The sequence below is a fragment of the Bos taurus genome, chromosome X, assembly GCF_002263795.3.
Source record: "Bos taurus isolate L1 Dominette 01449 registration number 42190680 breed Hereford chromosome X, ARS-UCD2.0, whole genome shotgun sequence".
NCBI classification, from domain to species: Eukaryota; Metazoa; Chordata; class Mammalia; order Artiodactyla; family Bovidae; genus Bos; species Bos taurus.
The window spans coordinates 36,222,881-36,244,531 of record NC_037357.1 but is presented as its reverse complement, the minus strand read 5'-3'; the positions used below and the strand labels follow the sequence as shown (position 1 = coordinate 36,244,531).

Below are 21,651 nucleotides of genomic sequence, written 5' to 3'. Positions count from 1 at the left end.
TGGAAAAAAAACTGATTAATACAGGAATTGTGGAATATTTCACAGGAAGAAAATATATTCTCCTAGCCCAAAAGTCAATACATTCCTTTTTTAACAAACAGCTTTATTGAAGTATAATTGACACACAAAGAACTGTATATAACGTGTACAATTTGATGAATTTGGCATATGTAGACACCTGTGAAACCATCACCACAAAGTAATCGATCCATTACCTCCCAAAGTTTCCATGTGTTCCTTTGTGTGTGTGTGAATGTGTGTGCACTAAGAACACGTACATGAGATCTAACCTTCTCACAACTTTCAAGTGCGTAATACAATATTGTTGGCTATAGCCATTATGCTGTACAGTCAATCTCTAGAAACAATTTATCTTGTATAATTGAGACTCTATACTCTGGTGATTCAGACAGTAAAGAATCTGCCTGCAATGCAGGAGACCTGGGTTTGATCCCTGGGTCAATAAGATCCCCTGGAGAAGGGCATGGAAACCCACTCCAGTATTTTTGCCTGGAGAATTCCATGGACAGAGAAGCCTGGCAGGCTACAGTATGTGGGGTCATAAAGAGTCAGACACAACTAACACTTTATACCAAAAGGGGCCAGCAATCCTACTTCTGGATATATGCTCAAAAGAATTCAAATCGGGATCTCAAAGAGATATCTGTGCTTCCATGTTCATCAGAACATTGTTTATAATAGCCAAGACACAGAAACAATCTAAGTATATTCACTGATGGATGCATGGCTAAAGAAAATGTGTTATGTCCATAAAATGGAATATTACCAGCTATTAAAAAGTGAGGAATCTTGCTATCTGTGACAACATGGATAAACCTGGAGGACATTATGCTAAGTGAGATAAGTCAAGCACGGAAGAACAAATACTGCATGATTCCACTTTTAAGAAAAGGTCCCTAAAATAGTCAAACTCTTAGATGCAGAGAGTATGATGGTGGCCCCCAGGGAACAGGGGTAAAAGGAAATGAGGATTTGTTGTTCAATTGGTATAAAGTTCCAGTATCTTTCTTAATAGAAAAACACTGATCTTGACTTGCTTGTTTTTTTTTGGCTGCACTGTAGATCAAAATAGGCTTGCCCATTGTCAATACTACTTTTTCACATTGGAGTGTTACTCAACACATTTGGACAAAAGGGAAAAAAAATAAGATACATAAGAATTGAAAACAGAAGTGGTAAAATTCTATTTCGGATGACATGACTGTCTACATAGGACATCCCCAAAGAAAAATCAACTGAAAAACTACTACAAAAAAATAAGATAAATCAAAGGTAAGAGGATAGAATATTAATATGTTGAAATTATACTGGACCAAATTCTGTGCATTTCCAGCTGAACTTGGCCCCACCTGCCTTCCGGGCCTGGCTGCTCGCTTTATGTGGAGCTGTGGCCTGTGCTGAGAGTCCTTCCCCACCGTGCCCAGGTCTGACCCAATGAACCCTCAAATAGTCCAGAGCCTTCCACCATTCCTGGATTCAGATTAGACACCGGGCCACAAAACATTCGCTTTCCCAGTGGTTGCCCAGAAAGACACTGAAAGACAGGCGCCATAACCGAACTGGGAGATACATTCATCTTCCTTCTTTGTTGCAAAAGACCGTCTCAAAGACAAACTGATTCTATACAGCCTGTCCAAGTCCATCCAACTGACCCAACCAGTGGGTGTGTTTTCTCATGAAACTGCAGCCAATTCAGTAACACACTATTTTGTATTTTATTTCCTTCCTTTCCTTTTTCCATCACTCTCACCACACAGAGATTACAACCCCAACAGAGCCTTGGCAAATAAGCTTTGGCTCAAGTTGTGTTTTCTAAGGAATGCAGGTGAAGATAGAATCTAACAGCCCTACAGATACAAACAACAGTGAGTAGACATAATGGAGAAAGCCCCGTCCACAGTAACAACAAAGGTGAAAAAACAACACACACAGAAACCCCAAATAGACAGAAGACTAATAAGAAGTGTGCAAAGACCTATGTGAGAAAAACCTGGAAATACTCTTCTAAGACATAAAAGCTGACTTGAACAACTGGAAAGACATATTTTGTTATTGGATAGAAAGGCTCAACACCATAATGTCAGTTCTCTCTAAGTTAATTTAAAAATCTAAAATAACCCTCCTTTCCAATAATAACAGATTTTCTTTTGAAAGTAAGCAAGCCAATTCTCAAGTTCATGTGGCAAAATAAAATCAAAACTAGCCAAACTAACTCTAAAAACTCCAACAACAACAAAAAAAACCCACCAACAATAAAGGGGGACTAGCCATATCAGTGGAGGCTTTCCTGGTGGCTTGGTGGTAAAGAATCTGCCTGCAATGCAGGAGACCCGGGTTCTATCCCTGGGTGGGGAAGATCCCCTGGAGGAGGGCAAGGCAACCCACTCTAGTCATCTTGCTTAGAGTCCCATGGACAGAGGAGCTTGGTGGGCTGCAATCCATGGGGTCACAAAGAGTCAGATATGACTAAGCAGCAGCAGCCATATCAGTATTCAAGTCAATTGTAAAACCTCTCTAATGAAAAGAGCATAATAATGGCACATGAGTTGACAGAGATACAATAGAAGATAACAGAAAATCCAGAAATTGAACCAGAATGAAATATAGGAATTTCATCTATGATAAGGAAGGGCAGTATTTGACATCAGTAGGGATACAGACAAATTTTTTAAATAATTTTGTGTTGGCAGAATTGTACAGCGACTTGGAAAACAATAACATCAGATTTGTTTTTTACATCTGCACCAAGGTAAACTCCAAAAGGATCCTGAATCGAAATATAAAAAATAAAACACAAACCAGGGCTCCTGTTTGCTTCTGCTCAGCAGCTCAGACCCAGCACCCAAGTGTCCCAAACACTGAGCTGATGACATTTCTGGGGAAGAAGGGCTGTGGGCCTTGCCTGAAGGAGGAGAAATGTACGAACTCACTGCCCCAGCACAAGGCCATGCCCAGTACAGAGGCGATCACCCCTGCTGGGCAAGCAAGTTGGAGCCCCAGGCTTTGGCAGGAGGGAGCTGAGGGTCACACTTTCAAGTCAATCCAGGTGATGCAAATCCCACCCCTGGCCACCTGCCAGCATCATCATCCCCCAAGGCTGATGCCTAACCTGACCTGCAAGTACCTGCGTCTCCCCCGTAGACCCCAATGCCTCAATAAACCCAAACACTCAGGGGGGAAATGATCATATAAAACGAAATACAAACAAAAACAAAACCATACAAGCACCAGAAGCAGAGTCAAAATACAAGTGACAAACTGGGGAAAAGTATACACATCTCTTCTCCCAAAGGACTAATCATCTCCCAGAAATTGCAGCTAAAAAGACCAACAGGGACAAGGCACACACATGTCAAGACATGTTCAACTTCCCTCCACATAAAAGAACTGCCAATTCAAATGACACTGAAACACCATTTCTCACCTATCAGGTGGCAAAAAATGTCCAAGTTTAACATCACGTGCTGTTGGCCAAGCAGTATTGACACTGCTGGAAGGAATGCAAAATGGAACATTCGTTAATATCTATGGATTCTAGATTCACAGGCCCAGCAATCCCAGCTCTGGAAATCATCCAGGTGTACCTGCACAAAAAGGAAAGCATCACCTGGACATTGTTACTAGTTGTGGCCATGGCTGTACACATCAAGAGGGGAAACAACTCAGGGGTCCAAAATAGGGAAGTGGTTGAATAAACGTGGTATGGCCACACATCAAGATACTACACAGCTATCAAAAGTAATGAAGATCTCTCGTCACTGACATGGACAGAATCCTAGAGTAACATTTTTTTTTTGAGAATTTTCAAGATCGACTCTTTTCCCAACTTTCAAATCCACATTTCAGTATTACTGGCCACAGTTGCCATGCTGTATATTAATATCCTCAGATCTATTTATTTTATAACTATAAGTCTGTACCTTTAGAGCACCTTCACCCATGTCACCCATCCACCCTCCTTCCCCTGCCTCTGGCAACTACCAAGCTGTTCTCTGTATCTCTGAGTTCAATTTTGAAGAGTTTACATGAAATTGAGATCACCTGGTATTTATCTTTCTCTGTCAGACTTAATTCACTTCGTATAATGCCCTCAAGTTCCATCCATGTTGTTGCCAATGGCAAGATGTCCTTATTTTGGATGGCTGAAGAATATCCCACTGTATATATATGGGTAGATAAAGATGGGTCTTTACCTCCCTGGAGAAGGAAATGGCAATCCACTCCAGTGTTCTTGCCTGGAGAATCCCATGGACAGAGGAGCCTGGCTGGCTACAGTCCATGGGGTCGCAGAGTCGACACGACTGAGCAACCAACACTTCTTTAACTATTCATATGCTGATGGGTACTTAGGTGGCTTACCTTACCTATTATAAATAATGCTTCAGTGGATATGGGGGTGCAGATACCTTTGTGAGTCAGTGATTTTGTTTCCTTTGGATAAATACCCAGAAATGGAGTTGGTAGATCATATGGTAGCTCTGTTTTTATTTTTTGAGGAACGTCCGTACTGTTTTTCATAGTGTATGTGCCAATTTACAGTCCCACCAACAGTGTAGGAGGGTTCCCTTTTCTCCAACATCTTTGCCAGCATTTGTTAACTCTTATCTTTCTAACAGCCATTCTGATAGGTGTGAGGGGCTAGCTCACCTGTGCTTTTGGTTTGCATTTCCCTGACAATCAGTGGTTGAGCCTATTTTCATGTGCCTGTTAGCCATCTATTTGTCTTCTTAAATGAATAGACAACGTAGAATGGAATATATACTAAGGTACCTTTTGTGCAAGAAAGGGGAAAATAAGGAGCTATGTACATATGTCCTTGTATTTATATAAATAAATATTGGACAGGTGAAGGAACAAACTAAGAAAAAAATGGTTACTTGAGGGCTAAGGGCAATTAAGATGGATGATGACAGAGGGGAGAGTGAGATTTCTCCATGTATGTCTTAAATATATATACTTTTTAATTTTTGAAATATGTAGACATAATATCTATTCACAGACACAGAAAAGAAACATGGTTACCAAAGGGGAAAGTGGTGGATAAATTAAGAGTTGGGAATTAGACACACACTAATATGAATAAAACAGATAAACAGCAAGGTCCTACTGTGTAGCATCGGGAACTATATTCCATATCCTGCAATAACCTATCATGGAAAAACTCTATAGCTGTATAGCTGAAAGTAACACAATACTATGAATCAACTACAGTTAAATTTTAAATTTAAAAGAGCAGTCACAAAACTAACTCGGCTCATGGATTCAAGAGGATGAAACACCAGCTTAGCTTGCACTGAAAGACTAACCTAAAAACAGACTCAGCTTCTGTTAGTTATTTAAGAAACATGAACAGAGTACTACTTGCTCTGGCCATGTAAGAACTGAGTTATTGCCTTGTTTGTGCTAGTAGCCGGCTTTTTTATGTCGCTGTGTTACAAATGTCACGGTGTGGACTTCTGGAGGACAGGGAGCAAGTCTTTTTTTCTCGATGACACAGGGCCTAGTTCAGAGTTGGTGCTCAATTAAAAGAAAGAAGGAATGAATACTCCTTATAAGATCTGAACCAACAGCGGCTGAGTGATAGCGTCGCGTTGCCTCGCGGCCCTGACGCATGATCGCCACCCAGTGGCCACAGGAGATTCTTGCAGAGCTTAGAGAGAGAAACTTAACTTCGGCGTGTGTTCCGGAGATGGCTTTCAACCAAAAAGCATCAAAGCCTGTCTAAACGACTATGTCCCTCATTAGAAAAAATTACCCTTTCTGATCTTGGAGTGTTTGGAGGATGCCACTGAGGCAGTCTCGCGTCCTAAGTCTCCTCCACCACCACCCGAGCACACGCCCCACACACTAACCTGTGCAAAGTCCACACCTGCCACACCTCCATTGGACCTCCCGAGAAGGAAACACATGTGATAACAGGTGTAGACACTCATGGCTTTCCCCAAGTGGACGAGGGGCTAATCAACTTTCCTAAGCCAGTCTCGTCAGGACAAGATATACACCAGTCCTAGCCAACAACCTTCCACGAACTTTGGTCTGCAGGTTCGCCAGCTTCCTGCAGCGTCGGACACTCTCCAGTAAAGTTTTAAAATGGCTCGTATGTCGAAGGGCAGAGAGGAAACCTGCCTCGAGCTGGCTTTGTAAGGCCGGGTCTGTCGTAGACCATCACCACCTCCCCACCTTCGAACGTCAGTGAGTTTTCCAAGCAGCTGCACCCTTAGCAAAGCTGTTGAGTGCTTCAGAGCCCGAGAAATATTGGACCTCGTGTTTAGGGACTGGTGGACCCCAAAAGAATGACGAAGGTAAACACTGGTCGTAAATCAGGGGGAAAAAAATCTAGATCTATGGCTGTAACGAGAAAATGCCTCTAAGAGACGGACACGAGTCTGCTCCTGGCTCAGCGGAGAAAGGGTCTGAGCAAGTGTACGTTGCAAAGACCTTGTCCTGCTGACGCGGCTGGAGAGAAGAAATTTCGAGCCGGGGGTCGTCCATTTAAGATGGTGATGGGATGCGTAGGAAGGGGAGGTCTCCAGAGCTCCCCGTGTCTCCTCCTACCGAAAGCCCGCGGTGCCCATAGGTACCAGCAAAGAGGGGCGTCCGAAGAAAAGAGCTAAGAAGGAACAGCCTGGGGAAGACCGCAAGGGCGGCGGTGTCCGATGACAGTTATGCGGAAGGATGGGGCTCGCGGCCCATCGCCGCCGCGGCCCCGGAGACCGGGACGCTCTTTCGGGAGGTCCCGCACCGAGACCGGGGTCGGCGCTCGCCTCCTCGACGTGCGATCTCGCTTTGCCGGCCGCCTGCCTCGCCCGCCGCCGGAGCGTCGGGGGTGGGGAGGATCCCGGGGATCCCCCGCGGGCGGAAGGGCCCCGGGACCCCCAGAGGGCGCGGGGCGACTCCCCCTACTCACGTAGCGCTGCAGCTTCCTCTCGGGGGGCGACTTGACCAGCCAACCCATGCAGACGGTGTCTCCCGCGCTCATGGTGCCTGCCTTCCCTCTGGCTCGGCCAGCGCCCGCTGCGGAGGAAGTCGGTGGGGTTGCCGGCGGGGCGGGCCCAGCGCCTCCCGCCCGATCGCCGGCCCAGAGCCGCCACTCCCGCGGCGGCCCCGCGACCCTCGGCCCGGGGGGCGGGCGCCACCCCCCGGCTCCAGGCAGCCCAGCCCGGCGGGCCGGAGCGGGTCCCCCCGCCGCTAATCTCGCCCCCGGTCCTCCCCTCCCACCCCGATCGGCCGCGTCAGAAGGGCTGGTCTCCGGGCCTCCGGCCTCGGCCTCGGAGTCGCAAGAGGCGAAATCTACACCCGCACCTGCGGAGTCAAAGCTCATGGACGCAGCCTAAGCGCCCCGTGACTTCCCGCTTCCCCTGGTTCGCCAAGGACTGCTGCTGCTGGAGCCCTCCCCCAAAGATTGCAGACTCCGGCGGCAGGACAGAACCCAAGTCCTCCCCAGTCGAAAGGTTCACACGGGCAAGGGCTGTTTGCAGACTTGAAAAGATGGATCCCAGAAAGACAATGCAGCCGGGGACTGAGGCCGGTAAACAACAGCCACCCACACGACACTTGCCGAGTCCTGCGGGGCCCCGTAACTATGCCAAACGCTGGACAGGGGGCTAGCTCCCTAGATCCACACCCCCTATTACACAGTCTCAATCGTGCAGGTGAGTAAACTCAGCCACAGGGAGACATCTCCTGCCAAAGTCATCCAACGGAGGAACTGAGACTCAGCCAGGCCTGGCTGTATGCTCTTCAACGGACACTCTGCCCTTGGTGAACACACTTGGTAAACACAAAAGCACGAATAGCAAAGTTCAGATCAGCACCCAGAGTTCTAACCCGTGTGATGCCTCTCCCTCGGAAGGGACAGTTGGAAGCAACAAAGGTCACATCATTTTGTTGATTGACAAAAAGACTTCTCAGCCTCCTACCATGTCCTTCCAGAGAGCAATGATTCTTGTACATTGATGTTCATGTGTTGTTCTATAATCAGTCAGGATTCATTGTGGGGAACAGAGTTTGCTCTAGGGGTTTCAAGCAGAAAGGGATTTAATTCAGGGAGCAAAAGAAAGTGAAGTCCCTCAGTCTTGTCCGACTCTTTGCGACCCCATGGACTGTAGCCCACCAGACTCCTCCATCCGTGGAATTTTCTAAGCAAGAGTACTGGAATGGGTGGCCATTGCCTTCTCCAGGGGATCTTCCCAACCCAGGGACTGAACCCAGGTCTCCCAAATTTACCATCTGAGCCACCAGGGAAGCCCTTAGGGATAAAGGTGCTCACAAAACCATTGGAAGTGCTGTAGCGTCAGGAGTCAGTGGCAGCTAAGAGAAAACCAACTATCCACTGTACTAAACCCCCTTGCTAGCCAGTATCAATACAAACACCCTAGCAACAACCACTGGTTTCTGGCAAAGTTAAGGCTGCTATACTATTCCTCATACAAACAAAACAGCACTCCCTAAAACAGGAGACCACAATGCCCATAAGTCACTATAGCCATCTCTAGGGAATATTGATTTGTCTTCTGGTTCACATACCATCTCACCTCAACAGTCTCAAACCTAAAGGAAAACTTAAAGTTAACCTCAATCAACCTTTCTTTGACATCCATAAAATCAGTAAAGAAAATTGGAAAGTTGATGTGTCCCTCCCGTTGAGAGGGTAACAAGCAGGAAGGCCAGGGGTCTCCAAAAGGAGGAAATAGGCTGCAAGTGTCAGACATTTTTATCTCTTAAGCCGCAGGAGGAAACAAACTAGCGATATTTTTTTCCTTCTCTATACAAATTTAAAAGGAGGTTTCTCTTAAAATACTGTGTTGCCATAATGACACCTGGTTCCACCTGAACTTAACTATTCTCAAACCTTGAGTTAACCAATGCATTTTTCTTATGGAAATGTTTGTCTTAAGCTATGTTAATGTTCTATTCATTTACCCCAGACTCTGTCTTCAAGTCGGTTCTGCCTAATGGCTCAGAAACTACTTGACAAACCAGTATGTTATACTCAGACATTGTTCCCCTAATCTATGTAAACGAAACTATTTGTATGGTAATCTGCCCTTCTACAAGATTCAGGTCAATCATTTTATGGCCTGGGATGAATCATCTGGTGCCACGATTATCCCAAAATGCATATTATGGATGAGGGGCCTGGTGCCATTCTGAGTTTTAAGACATTCCTTTCTTTCATTAACAGACTGCTAGTGACTATATAACATCCAGCTGAAGACTAGCAGGGGGTACTCTTTCTGCCCCCTTCTGATGCCTATGTCAGAAGCTTTCTATATCTCCTTTATACTTTAATAAAACTTTATTACACAAAGCTCTGAGCGATCAAGCCTCATCTCTGGCCCCGGATTGAATTCTCCGGAGGCCAAGAATCCCAGCATCTTTTTGTTCAGCAACAACTTTTCACCATCCAACAGCTACTACCATTCTCCTTTCTGTAACTGATCTTGAGACCATCCTTGGTCTTTTTAAGTTCCTTCTTCACTACCCTCCCTGTCTTCCGTTTGCTCTCCAACTTCAGCTGGTCAGAATCCGTTATCTGGTAAGTGGCTCAAATCTTTCTTCCTGCTGAGCCTGAAGCCTTCATGGTCTGCCTGGATGTGGCAGGAGTCAGAGGTACCCCAGAGGATCCCTTAGATTCAAGTCATAATCCTTCTCAATCCCATGGGCGAACAGTGACACTATTTCCAGGTGATAACACCCTAAGAAACCTGTATGCATGACAAGAAGCAACAGTTAGAACCTTACATGGAACAACAGACTGGTTCCAAATTGGAAAAGAAGTACATCAAGTCTGTATATTGTCACCCTGCTTATTTAACTTATATGCAAAGTACATCATGCAAAATGCCGGACTGGATGAAACACAAGCTGGAATCAAGATTGCCCAGAGAAATATCAATAACCTCAGATATGCAAAGGATGCCACCCTTATGGCAGAAAGTGAAGAGGAACTGAAGAGCCTCTTGCTGAAAGTGAAGGAGGAGAGTGAAAAAGCTGGCTTAAAACTCAACATTCAAAAAGCGAAGGTCATGACATTTGGTCCCATCACTTCATGGCAAATAGATGGGGGGAAATTGGAAACAGTAACAGACTTTATTTTCTTGGGCTCCAAAATCACTGGGGATGGTGATTGCAGCCATGAATTTATAAGACACTTGCTCCTTGGAGGAAAAGCTATGACAAACCTAGACAGTGTATTAAAAAGCAGAGATATCACTTTGCCAACAAAGGTCCGTATCATCAAAGCTATAGTTTTTCCAGTAGTCATGTGCGGATGTGAGAGTTGGACCATAAAGAAGGCTGAACACCAAAGAATTGATGCTTTTGGATTATTGTGCTAGAGAAGACTCTTGGGAGTCCTTTGGACTTCAAGGAGATCAAACCAGTTAATCCTAAAGGAAATCAACCCTGAATATCATTGGAAGAACTGATGCTGAAGCTAAAGCTCTCATACTTTGGCCACCCAATGCAGAGTCAACTCATCGGAAAAGACCCTGATGCTGGAAAAGATTGAAGGCAGAAGGGGGCGACAGAGGAGGAGATGATTGGATGGCATCACCAACTTAATAGACATGAATTTGAGCAAACTCCAGGAGACAGTGAAGGATAGGGAAGCTTGGTGTGCTGCAGTTCATGGGGTTGCAAAGAGTCAGACATGACTGAGCAACTAAAAAACAACATCAACCATCCAAGCCTACTCAGTAGACTGGTAGTTTGCCTGTTGTTTCAGTGGCATAAAAAACCCTATGTCGCCAGATGGCAATCTCAACTTGCAATATGATGGACCCAACACTTGGGTTCTGGTAAAAGTATCCCTTTCTTGGGAACCAGCAGAGCTCCAAGCTGCAGGCAGGGGATAAAATGCCCTGAGAGTAGACGATTAGGAATGATGACTCCTAATCGTGAGGAATCCTTCCCCCTTCTTGATTCACAGGCCATGGATTCCAGCAAAGGAGAAACAGCACCATACAATGGCCACCACCTCAGTCTTGACTCCTGTAAGACAGCAGCTCCCCGTCAGTGTCTTTTCACCAACTAGGGTAGGAACTGACCTCTGCTAGACTGACCATCCCCACCATCTACAGCCCGGGTCTTCAGGGCAGTCTCTCGGTGTGAGCATAGGACACAAGTCTCATGTCTTACAGGGATTACCTTGGTCAGAAGCACTGTTATATGAAAGACTGCTAAAGTGAATGCAAGACTGTAAGTCTATGGGGGGCCAAGTCATCCAAAAAGTCGCTTAAGATAAGTACCTATTCAAGACAGGACAAATTGCGGCCCCTCCCACCGCGGGATGTGGGCTGATTTCCTCAATGGCCACCAGGTGGCGGACACCTCCCCCCGGAAGGCCACCATGCTGTGCTGTGCTTAGTTGCTCAAGTCGCGTCCGACTTTTTGTGACCCCACAGACTGCAGCCCACCAGGCTCCTCTGTCCGTGGGTACTCTCCATGCAAGAATACTAGAGTGGGTTGCCATGCCCTCCTCCAGGGGATCTTCCCAATCCAGGGATCAAACCCAGGTCTCCCGCATTGCAGGTGGATTCTTTACCATCTGAGCCTCCAGGGAAGCACAAGACTACTGGGATGGGTAGCCTATCCCTTATTCAGAGGATCATCCCGACCCAGGACTCGAAAAGGGGTCTCTGGCATTGCAGGCAGATTCTTTACCAGCTGAGCTACCTGGGAAGTCCAAAGGCTCCCTTACTAGGGGAATGAATGCAGGTCTCTGCTGTGGACAGGCTGAGTACATAGCAGTGCCAGTGGCTGTGACCTGAGGGTAGTTTCTGCACTCCTCTCTGCTGATTCGTTTACTCTGTAAACTTCCCTGGTGGCTCAGATGTTAAAGAGTCTGCCTACAATGTGGGAGACCTGGGTTTGATCCCTGGGTTGGGAAGATCCCCTGGAGAAGGAAATGGCCACCCACTCCAGTATTCTTGCCTGGAAAATCCCATGGACAGAGGCGCCTGGTAGGCTACAGTCCATGGGGTCGCAAAGAGTTGGCCATGACTGAGCGACTTCACTTTCCTCTGTAAAAACAGTTCTCCCCATTAGACTCTCAGTCCAACCCATGCATCCTGCCACTTGCTTCCTTTGGAGACCTTGAGCAAGACACCTAGGAGGGGACACGTGGCAGTCAAGGGAAAGGGTCGTTCGTCCACAGCAGGGGCCACAGAGCTGGGAACCACCTGCTTGAGCTGGGAACCACCTGCTTGAGCGACTGTCCTATACCTTCCAGACCTACATAAATCTTGTCTCAAATCTTCCCCTTCCCATGGAGGATTAGATGGCCAGACATTCAGACTTTCCCACAGACCAGGAATAAGCCAGAAGCTGTTGATCAAAAGGAAAATGTGTTTGTAGTAGAGGGCATGATGTCCTTCGGGAGTCCACAGGATGTTTCTCTTTTCAGGACTTGTCACAAGGTCCATGCAGCCCTGCAGTGTGTCAAATGACTAGTACCTGCCATAGAGACTTTCCTTGCCCTGGGTCCCACCAAAACCATGTCACCTCATAGGTGACTTGCTGAAGCACCGGTGGGCACAATTTCATGTAGTATATGTTACCTATGGAATCTGAAGAACCCCACCAAATGTGGTGCCTGAGTGGGAGGTGGTATGAGGTGCAGCAACTTACTGAATACCTAGCATGGTCCAGACCATCTCAAAACATCACTAAGGGTCATTCTCTTGGGTTTTCATTGGCTTGATGTCCCACAGTCCACACTCTGGCATACATGTGTCTTTTTTTTTTTTTTTTCTTCTGAATATTTTTGGGAATCAGGGGATGTCCTTGTTACCCTGTTGCAATAGCCCATGAGGCTCCTCTGTCTATGGGATTTCCCAGGCAAGAATACCGGAATAGGTTGTCATTTCCTCCCCCAGACATGTGTCTTGATGAAGCATCTCTGGTACCTCTTGTCCACCAACTGCAGTAAGCATGATGTCTTCAGTGTAATGACCCAGCATGATGTTTGCCATGACTGTCGAAACAATCAAGTTCCCTTCATCTGAGATGATGACAGATAGTCAGAGGGCAGCTGGTTTGCACTCCAGCCTGGGGAGAGTAGATAATTTGAAGAGCAAGTGTTTTTCTACAAGCTGGATTCCCTTTGTGACTTCTTAGGCTTAGTTTGAAATAGATAACCAACATGGACCTACTGGATAGCAGGGAACTATATTCAATATCTATTTAGTTATATGAATAACTATACTCAATATTGGGCTTCCCTGGTGGCTCATCTGGTAAAGAATCTGCCTGCAATGCGGGAGACTTGGGTTCCATCCCTGGGTTGGGAAGATCCCCTGGAGAAGGGAAAGGCTACTCACTCCAGTATTCTGGCCTGGAGAATTCTGTGGACTGTACAGTTCATAGGATCACAAAGAGTCAGACACGATTGAGCAACTTTCACTTCATATAGGGCTTCCCTGGTGGCTCAGAGGTTAAAGCGTCTGTCTGCAATGCAGGAGACCTGGGTTCGATCCCTGGGTCAGGAAGATCCCCTGGAGAAGGAAATTGTATTGATACAGAACATACATTTGACAAACCCAATGTCGATTCAAGACCAAAATGCTCATGATGTGTAAGTCACTCAGTACTAAGGCTAAAGGGGGAATTTCTTCAACTTGTTAAATAGCATCTATGGAGGACATGACTAACGTCATGGTTAAATTGTGAAAAATGGGGCATTTTCTCTTATGGTTGGGAACAAAGCAAGGCTATCTGCCCTAACTACTCTTATTCAACATAATGTTGGAAGTTCTAGGCAGTGCAATAAGGGGAAAAAACAAAAAGTGCACAGATTGAGAAGAAGAAATAACAGCATTTCAATTTGCACATGATATTGTCTTCATAGAAAATCCAAAGGAATCTACTGGAAAAACTCCCATAACCAATAAGTGAGTTTTACAGAGTTGCAGGATACAAGATCAACACATTTCAAGGCTCATTATTTAACTGCAGTGATCAAGATTGTGTGGTATCCACAATATTGTAAAGTAATTAGCCTCCAATTAAAACTTTTTAAAAAGTAAAAAAAAAAAAAAAAAATTGTGTGGTATCAGTAGAAAAAGTGAAAGTGAAGTCACTCAGTCATGTCTGACTCTTTGTGACCCTGTGGACTGTAACCTACCAGGCTCCTCTGTCCATGGGATTTTCCAAGCAAGAGTACTGGAGTGGGTTGCCACTTCCTAGTATCAGTAGAGGGAGAAACATATAGATAAATGGAATGGAATAGAGAACCCAGAAATAGACCCACATCAATTTCACCAGCTGGTTTTTGGCCAAGATGTAAAACCATCCTAGTGTGGTGTGCCACTCCCAGCCAGGGCCCAGCAATTGTCAGGGTTCTTTCTTTATGACAGTGAGTTCCAGGTTCAGCAACTTCTGTTTCTCTTTGCAGGGACTGTCCCTGTCAATCTGTCTCAGTCCACTGGTGCCCAGAGACTTTGTGAAAGTTTTGGGCCCCTGGATTTTGATGGGGCTTATCTTTCACTCGGTGGTGAAATACTTGTTAGTTCCTGGGCATCTGGTCCATTTGGCATGATGTCTTTAATGGAGCAGGCCAGCATGATGGTTTGGGGCAGAATGAGATGATCCACTCAGTCGGGGACTTCTTTATGATAACATGCCAGATAATTGATGGGACAGTGCCTGGGGCTTCCTTTGGATGATTTTTCCATCATTGGAATTCTTCCAGCTGCCAATTGTGTTGGTTTCCAATTATGCACTCAGGAACTGGGTGCCCACAAGTAGAGAGATCCAGACTAAGATTCCATCTCTGACTAGTGGACCACAGTGGCCTCTATGGTCCCAAGGGTAAGTCAGAGGCAGGTTAAGAGTACACACTTGCAGTATTCCGTGTACTTGGCCTCACCCTTGTTTGAGAGCTGAGCCTGTGAATTGACTGGGTCTGGAAATTTGGTGAGAGGCCATGATTTTCCATGGTGGTGATTAAAGGCAGGCTGCTGTTCACCAGACTGAGCATTTTGGTCGGCAGTGGTCTATTACAGGTAGGTGCTGCAGTCCACGGGGTTGAAGAGATGGACACGACTGAGCTGCTGAACAACAACTATGGGCTTTCCTGGTGGCTAAGATGGTAAGGAATCTGCCTGCACTGTGGGAGACTTGGGTTCAATCCATTGGTCCGGAAGATCCCCTGGAGAAGGAAATGGCAACCCATTCCAGTATTCTGGCCTGGAGAATTCCAAGGACAGAGGAGCCTGGTGGGCTACAGTCCATAGGGTTGCAAAAAGTTGGACGTGACTGAGTGACTAACACTTTCATTTTTCATCAGTTCAGTTCAGTCGCCCAGTCATGTCTGACTCTTTTCAACCCCATGAACTGCAGTACGCCAGGCCTCCCTGTCTATCACCAACTCCCAGGGCTTACTCATGACAGCATGATCAATCACCCCAAAGATCCTTGGGGGTGAACCATCTTAGTTCCAGCTTCCAGCCCTGCTGTGTGTTGTGTTACCTATCCTGTTTCTATGGGATTTAGTGCCACCACTTACACTCTGCTTCTCTGGGATTCCATACCTCCCACTGAGAGCCCAAGCCTGTTTCCATGGCAAAACCTCCCACCTCCTTCCCGAGACTAGTTCTTCAGAATGTTCACCAAAGTATGTCTCAGTGTTTTGCTGAAAGGAATGTTACCCAAAGGGATGACATTAGTTGAGGGGCGAGGCAGTGGGTTGCACATGACAACTCATTCCAACATCGTCCTCCTCAAATCTTGGGATTGGAGACAACAAGGGATGGGAGGAGTAGGTTATAAGAACGGGCATCCCCTTGCTTGGTAACTGACTAGGTGATATCATTATAAGGTCTCCAAAGAAGTAGAAGCAGCCTTATCAGACAGGGGAGGAGGAACCACTTCTGCTGGTAAGGGGGGATCTGGCAAGGTTTAGGGTTTGGCCACCTGATGCAAAGAGCTGACTCATTTGAAAAGATGCTGGAAAAGATTGAAGGTGGGAGGAGAAGGGGACGACAGAGGATGAGATGGTTGGATGGCATCACTGACTCAATGGACATGAGTTTCAGCAAGCTCCGGGAGTTGATGATGGACAGGGAGGCCTGGTGTGCTGCAGTCCATAGGGTTGCAAAGAGTCAGACACGACTTAAAGACTGAACTGAACTGAAGGGTTCAGAAGTCACAGATTCATTCAACACATACTTCCAAAGCATCTTCTAGGAGCTGCGTGGAGAGCCGTGGACAAAATAGACCAGACTTTCCTGGCTTCATAAGGCGAACATTCTGGTGAAGAGACAAACAATAAAAAAAGGTCCATTGAAGGCAGAGGGAACAGCAGATGGCAGAGCCCCAAGAGGAGCACATGTGCCTGGGGAGTAGTCTTAACAGTTAGAGGCACTGTGGCCAGAGGGGTGAGTCTGGTTGTGAGTAGAAGCAAGTGGGCTCAGAAGAGGAAGTGATGGCAGACACTGACAGCTGTCATCAGCATTTTGACTCTTACTCTTAGAGAGATGGGTTATCCATTGGTTTGGGCTGCTGTAACAAATTACTCTGAACTGGGTGGCTTTATTCTTTAATAAATTAATCTTTAATTTTTTTAAAAAAATTCACTTTGATTGGAGAGAAGGAAACGGCCACCCACTCCAGTACTCTTGCCTGGAGAATCCCAGTGGACAGAGAATCCCGGCGGGCTACAGTCTATGGGGTTGCAAAGAGTCAGACATGACTGAGTGACTAAGACTACTGGAGTAGAGTTGCTTTACAATGGTGTGTTGGTTTCTGCTGTACAGTGAAGTAATTCAGTTATACATATACATATCTCCACTCTCTTTTAGATTCTTTTCCTATGTAGGCCATTACAGACTATTGAATTCCCTATACTATACAACAGGTACTTGTTAGTTATCTATTTTATATATTATATATTTTTATTTACCTAGTTAACTATTATTAGTTATCTATTTTATATTTTATATATAGTAGTGTGTATATGTCAGTCCCAAACTCCCAATACGTTCCTCCCCCTCCTTATCCCCTTGTTTATGTTTGACATCTGTGACTATTTCTGTTTTGAAAATGGGTTCATTTGTACTGGGTGGCTTTAAAGAACATTTATTCTCTTACCGATTTAGAGGCTGAAGTCTCAAATCACTCCAGTCTCCGCCTCTATGTTTACACGGTCTTCTCTTCTGTCTGTGTCCTTTCTTCTCTTCGAAGGACACTTGTCATTGGATTTGGGGCCCACCTGAGTCATCCAGGATGACCTCATCCGCAGATGCTTCACTGCAGGACCTCTGCAAACACGCTTTTTTCAAATAAGTTCATATTCATAGGGTTCAGGTGTTAGGATGTATCCTATGGGGGGCAATCTTCATCCCATTAGAGATGGGACGCAATCGAAGGGATTGGAGCAAAGGAGCAACATGGCCTGACTTATAGTTTCATGGTGTCTCCAGAGGCTGTGTTGAGAAGACAGTATAGTTGAAACAAGCAGAAAGAGGGAGGAACTACAGAGGAAGAAATCTAGGAGAGAGATAAGGATGGCATGAACTCCAATGACAGCATCAAGGGTGGGGAAAAACCATCAGGTTCTGGATCTGTTGAAAGCAAAGGTGCCAGGCTTTGCTAACAGATCAGATGAGGAGTGTTGGAGAACCATTAGTGAATTCCTGAAATTTAGCTAAATATGTATCAATAAAGCATTATAAAATAATGGGGGGGGGTGTAATGGAATGCTGGTTGACACTGTGGACTTTGTATTTATACAAAGTGTGTATGAACCATTAAGAACATGTAAAGAATATTTATTCTCTTACAGAGAATAAAACATTCTTATGTATAAAACTTTAAGGCTTATGTATAAAACATTAAGTTAGAGTATTATTATGATTACCTTCAGTTCAGTTTAGTTCAGTCGCTCAGTCGTGTCCGACTCTTTGCGACCCCATGAATCACAGCACACCAGGCCTCCCTGTCCATCACCAACTCCTGGAGTTCACTCAGACTCACGTCCATGGAGTCAGTGATGCCATCCAGCCATCTCATCCTCTGTCGTCCCCTTCTCCTTCTGCCCCCAATCCCTCCCAGCATCAGAGTCTTTTCCAATGAGTCAACTCTCTGCATGAGGTGGCCAAAGTACTGGAGCTTCAGCTTTAGCATCATTCCTTCCAAAGAAATCCCAGGGCTGATCTCCTTCAGAATGGACTGGTTGGATCTCCTTGCAGTCCAAGGGACTCTCAAGAGTCTTCTCCAACACCACAGTTCAAAAGCATCAGTTCTTCAGCGCTCAGCTTTCTTCACAGTCCAACTCTCACATCCACACATGACCACTGAAAAAACCATAGCCTTGACTAGACGGACCTTTGTTGGCAAAGTAATACCTCTGCTTTCCAATATGCTATCTAGGTTGGTCATAACTTTTCTTCCAAGGAGTACAACAAAATAAATTGTAGATAGAATAAAAGTTAAATGAGGAAAAACCAATTATATATGTGTGTACATATGTGCACGCACACACACACACACACACACACACACACACACACACACATATATGAAAAATCCGGAAGTTGGTGATGGACAGGGAGGCCTGGCGTGCTGCAATTCATGGGGTTGCAAAGAGTCGGACACGACTGAGCGACTGATTTGATCTGATCTGATGAAAAATCCAACCAATCCATCCTGGAGGAGATCAATCCTAAGTGTTCATTGGAAGGACTGATATTGAAGCTGAAACTCCAATACTTTGGCCACCTGAAGTGAAGAGCTGGTTCATTTGAAAAGACTCTGATGCTGGGAAAGATTGAAGGTGGGAGGAGAAGGAGAGAACAGAGGATGAGATGGTTGGATGGCATCACCAACTCGATGGACATGAGTTTGGGTAAACTCCGAGAGTTGGTGATGGACAGGGAGGCCTGGCGTGCTGCAGTTCATGGGGTCGCAAAGAATCGGACATGACTGAGCAACAGTTCTGAACTGATGAAAAATGAAAGTGTACACCCGTGGCAGATTCATGTTGATGTGTGGCAAAACCAATACAATATTGTAAAGTAATTAGCCTCTAATTAAAATAAATAAATTAAAAAAAAAAAAGAAAAATGAAAGTGTTAGTCACTCAGTCATGTCCAACTCTTTGCAACGCTATGGACTGTAGCCCACCAGGCTCCTCTGTCCTTGGAATTCTCCAGGCCAGAATACTGGAGTGGGTTGCCATTTCCTCCTCCAGGGGATCTTCCTGAACAACGGATTGAACCAAGGTCTCCCACAATGCAGGCAGATTCCTTACCATCTGAGCAACAGCGAAGTTGTTGTTCAGTAGCCCAGTCGTGTCCGACTCAGCAACCCCATGGACTACAGCACACCAGGCCTCTCTGTCCCTCACCATCTCCCAAAGTTTGCCCAAGTTCATGTCCATTGCATTGGTTATGCCATCCAGCCATCTCATCCTCTGACACCCTCTTCTCCTTCTGCCCTCAATCTTTCCTAGCACCAGGGACTTTTCCAATGAGTCAGCTGTTTGCATCAGATGACCAAAATACTGGAGTTTCAGCTTCAGCATCAGTCCTTCCAAAGAGTATTCAAGGTTGCTGCTGCTGCTGCTGCTAAGTTGCTTCAGTCGTGTCCGACTCTGTGCGACCCCATAGACGGCAGCCCACCAGGCTCCCCTGTCCCTGGGATTCTCCAGGCAAGAACACTGGAGTGGGTTGCCATTTCCTTCTCCAATGCATGAAAGTGAAAAGTGAAAGTGAAGTCGCTCAGTCGTGTCCGACTCTTAGCGACCCCATGGACTGCAGCTGATTTCCCTTTAGACTGACTGGTTTGATCTCCTTGCTGTCCAAGGGACCCTCAGAAGTCTTCTCCAGCACCACAGTTTGAAGGCATCAATTCTTCAGCACTCCACTTTACCATCCAGCTCTCACAACCATATGTGACCACTGGGAAGACCATAGCCTTGACTATATGGATCTTTGCCAACAGAATAACGTCTCTGCTTTTCAACACTGTCTAGGTTTGTCATGGTTTTCCTGCCAAGGAGCAAACATCTTCTGATTTCATGGCTGCAGTCACCATCCACAGTGATTTTAGATACCAAAAAGAGGAAATCTGTCACTGTGTATATTTTAAGCCACAAATAAAATGGAAAAATTCCTAATCTTTGGACGGCACAGGAGGAAATGGAAGAAGAGCCATAGTTGTCTTCTTCTGTCAGTAGTAGCTTGTTAGAAAAGATGATGGTAAAAATTCCACTGACAACAGCAATAAAGAAATAACTCCAGATCAATCAAGTCTATGGGGGCTAGGTGTAAGAATCCCCACTTGAGAGCGAGAAGAGAAGTGGATGAAAGGAAGAGGGAAAAGAGCTGGAACCTGGAGCCGCTAGTTGCTTGGCGATCTAGTACCGCCACCGCGACCGACCTGTGAGTATTGATCACTTCACCTGGAGCCCAATTCAGTTCAGTCGCTCAGTCGTGTCCGATTCTTTACGACCTCATGGAATTCTCCAGGCCAGAATACTGGAGTGGGTAGCTTTTCCCTTCTTCAGGGGATCTTCCCCACCCAGTGATCGAACTAAGGTATCCTGCATTGCAGGCGGATTCTTTACCAGCTGAGCCCCAAGGGAAGCTCAAGGAGACCCGCAGTGGAGCTGCAATCCAGCTGCGCTGTGACCGGAAAGCATCACCAGAAGACTTGGTACAGAAAAAAAACCAACCAAACAAAAAAATACCAAAATATGTCATTCATAATATTGTGCATTGCTTATATGCTAAAACAATAATATTGCCGATCGTTGTGTTAAATACAGTCTGTTACTGAAACCGATGTAACCGTCTATTTTTTTTTTTTCAAGTGGATGTTGGAAAATTTAAAATTCCACAAGGGACTCGCACTCTGTTTCTATTGGGCAGTGCCGCTCTAGCAGGATGGAAATTAGAAGCTGCAAAGCTCTATGTGCCTCGACGTCTGTCTTCATTTCGGCATCAGGACCGATCCGACAGCCACCTTGAAGGGTCGGGGGGTGGGGAAGCTAGGAAAGTTGAGACACGTGACCAGGTGCCCAGTTCAGTTCAGTTCAGTCGCTCAGTCGTGTCCGACTCTTTGCGACCCCATGAATCACAGCAGCCAGGCCTCCCTGTCCATCAACAACTCCCGGAGTTCACTCAGACTCACGTCCATCGAGTGGGTGATGCCATCCAGCCATCTTATCCTCTGTCGTCCCCTTCTCCTCCTGTCCCCAGTCCCTCCCAGCATCAGAGTCTTTTCCAATGAGTCAACTCTTCGCATGAGGTGGCCAAAGTACTGGAGTTTCAGCTTTATCATCATTCCTTCCAAAGAACAGCCAGGGCTGATCTCCTTTAGAATGGACTGGTGGGCCCAAGTTTCACATTAAAAAAAAAACCTGTAAAAAAGACTAGACCTTCGCCCGGCCACGCCCACAGCTAAGCCCCGCCCAGGTGGGCTGCGCAGGCGCTCCCCGGCCGGGCCGCTGAAGGCGGGGCGAAGCCCTAGGCGCTCGCGCGGCGGTACCAGCGCGGGCCGCCGCGGCCGCCAATGAGATGGTGCGGCCGGCAAGCGCGCGCTGGGGGCTCCGCGCCGCTTCGCCCCGCCCCTCTGCACGACACGCACGGGGCGGCGCACAGGTGGGCGGGGCCTAGCGGCGCA

General features: G+C 46.3%; 1 protein-coding gene across 3 annotated transcripts in view; it reads right to left on the bottom strand.

The window, feature by feature from the left end:
* GAB3 (GRB2 associated binding protein 3) overlaps nt 1-7,018 on the bottom strand; it is an 89,114-nt gene extending 82,096 nt beyond the window's left edge. For 2 of the 3 annotated variants that reach the window (XM_005227646.5, XM_024987902.2), the window contains exon 1: nt 6,929-7,018. In XM_005227646.5, coding sequence (XP_005227703.1) covers nt 6,929-7,000 — 72 coding nt within the window. In that variant the 5' untranslated portion in view covers nt 7,001-7,018. The remainder of the gene's footprint in view (nt 1-6,928) is intronic. The other variant, NM_001192307.1, reaches the window with a different exon arrangement.
* Nucleotides 7,019-21,651: the final 14,633 nt, after the last annotated feature.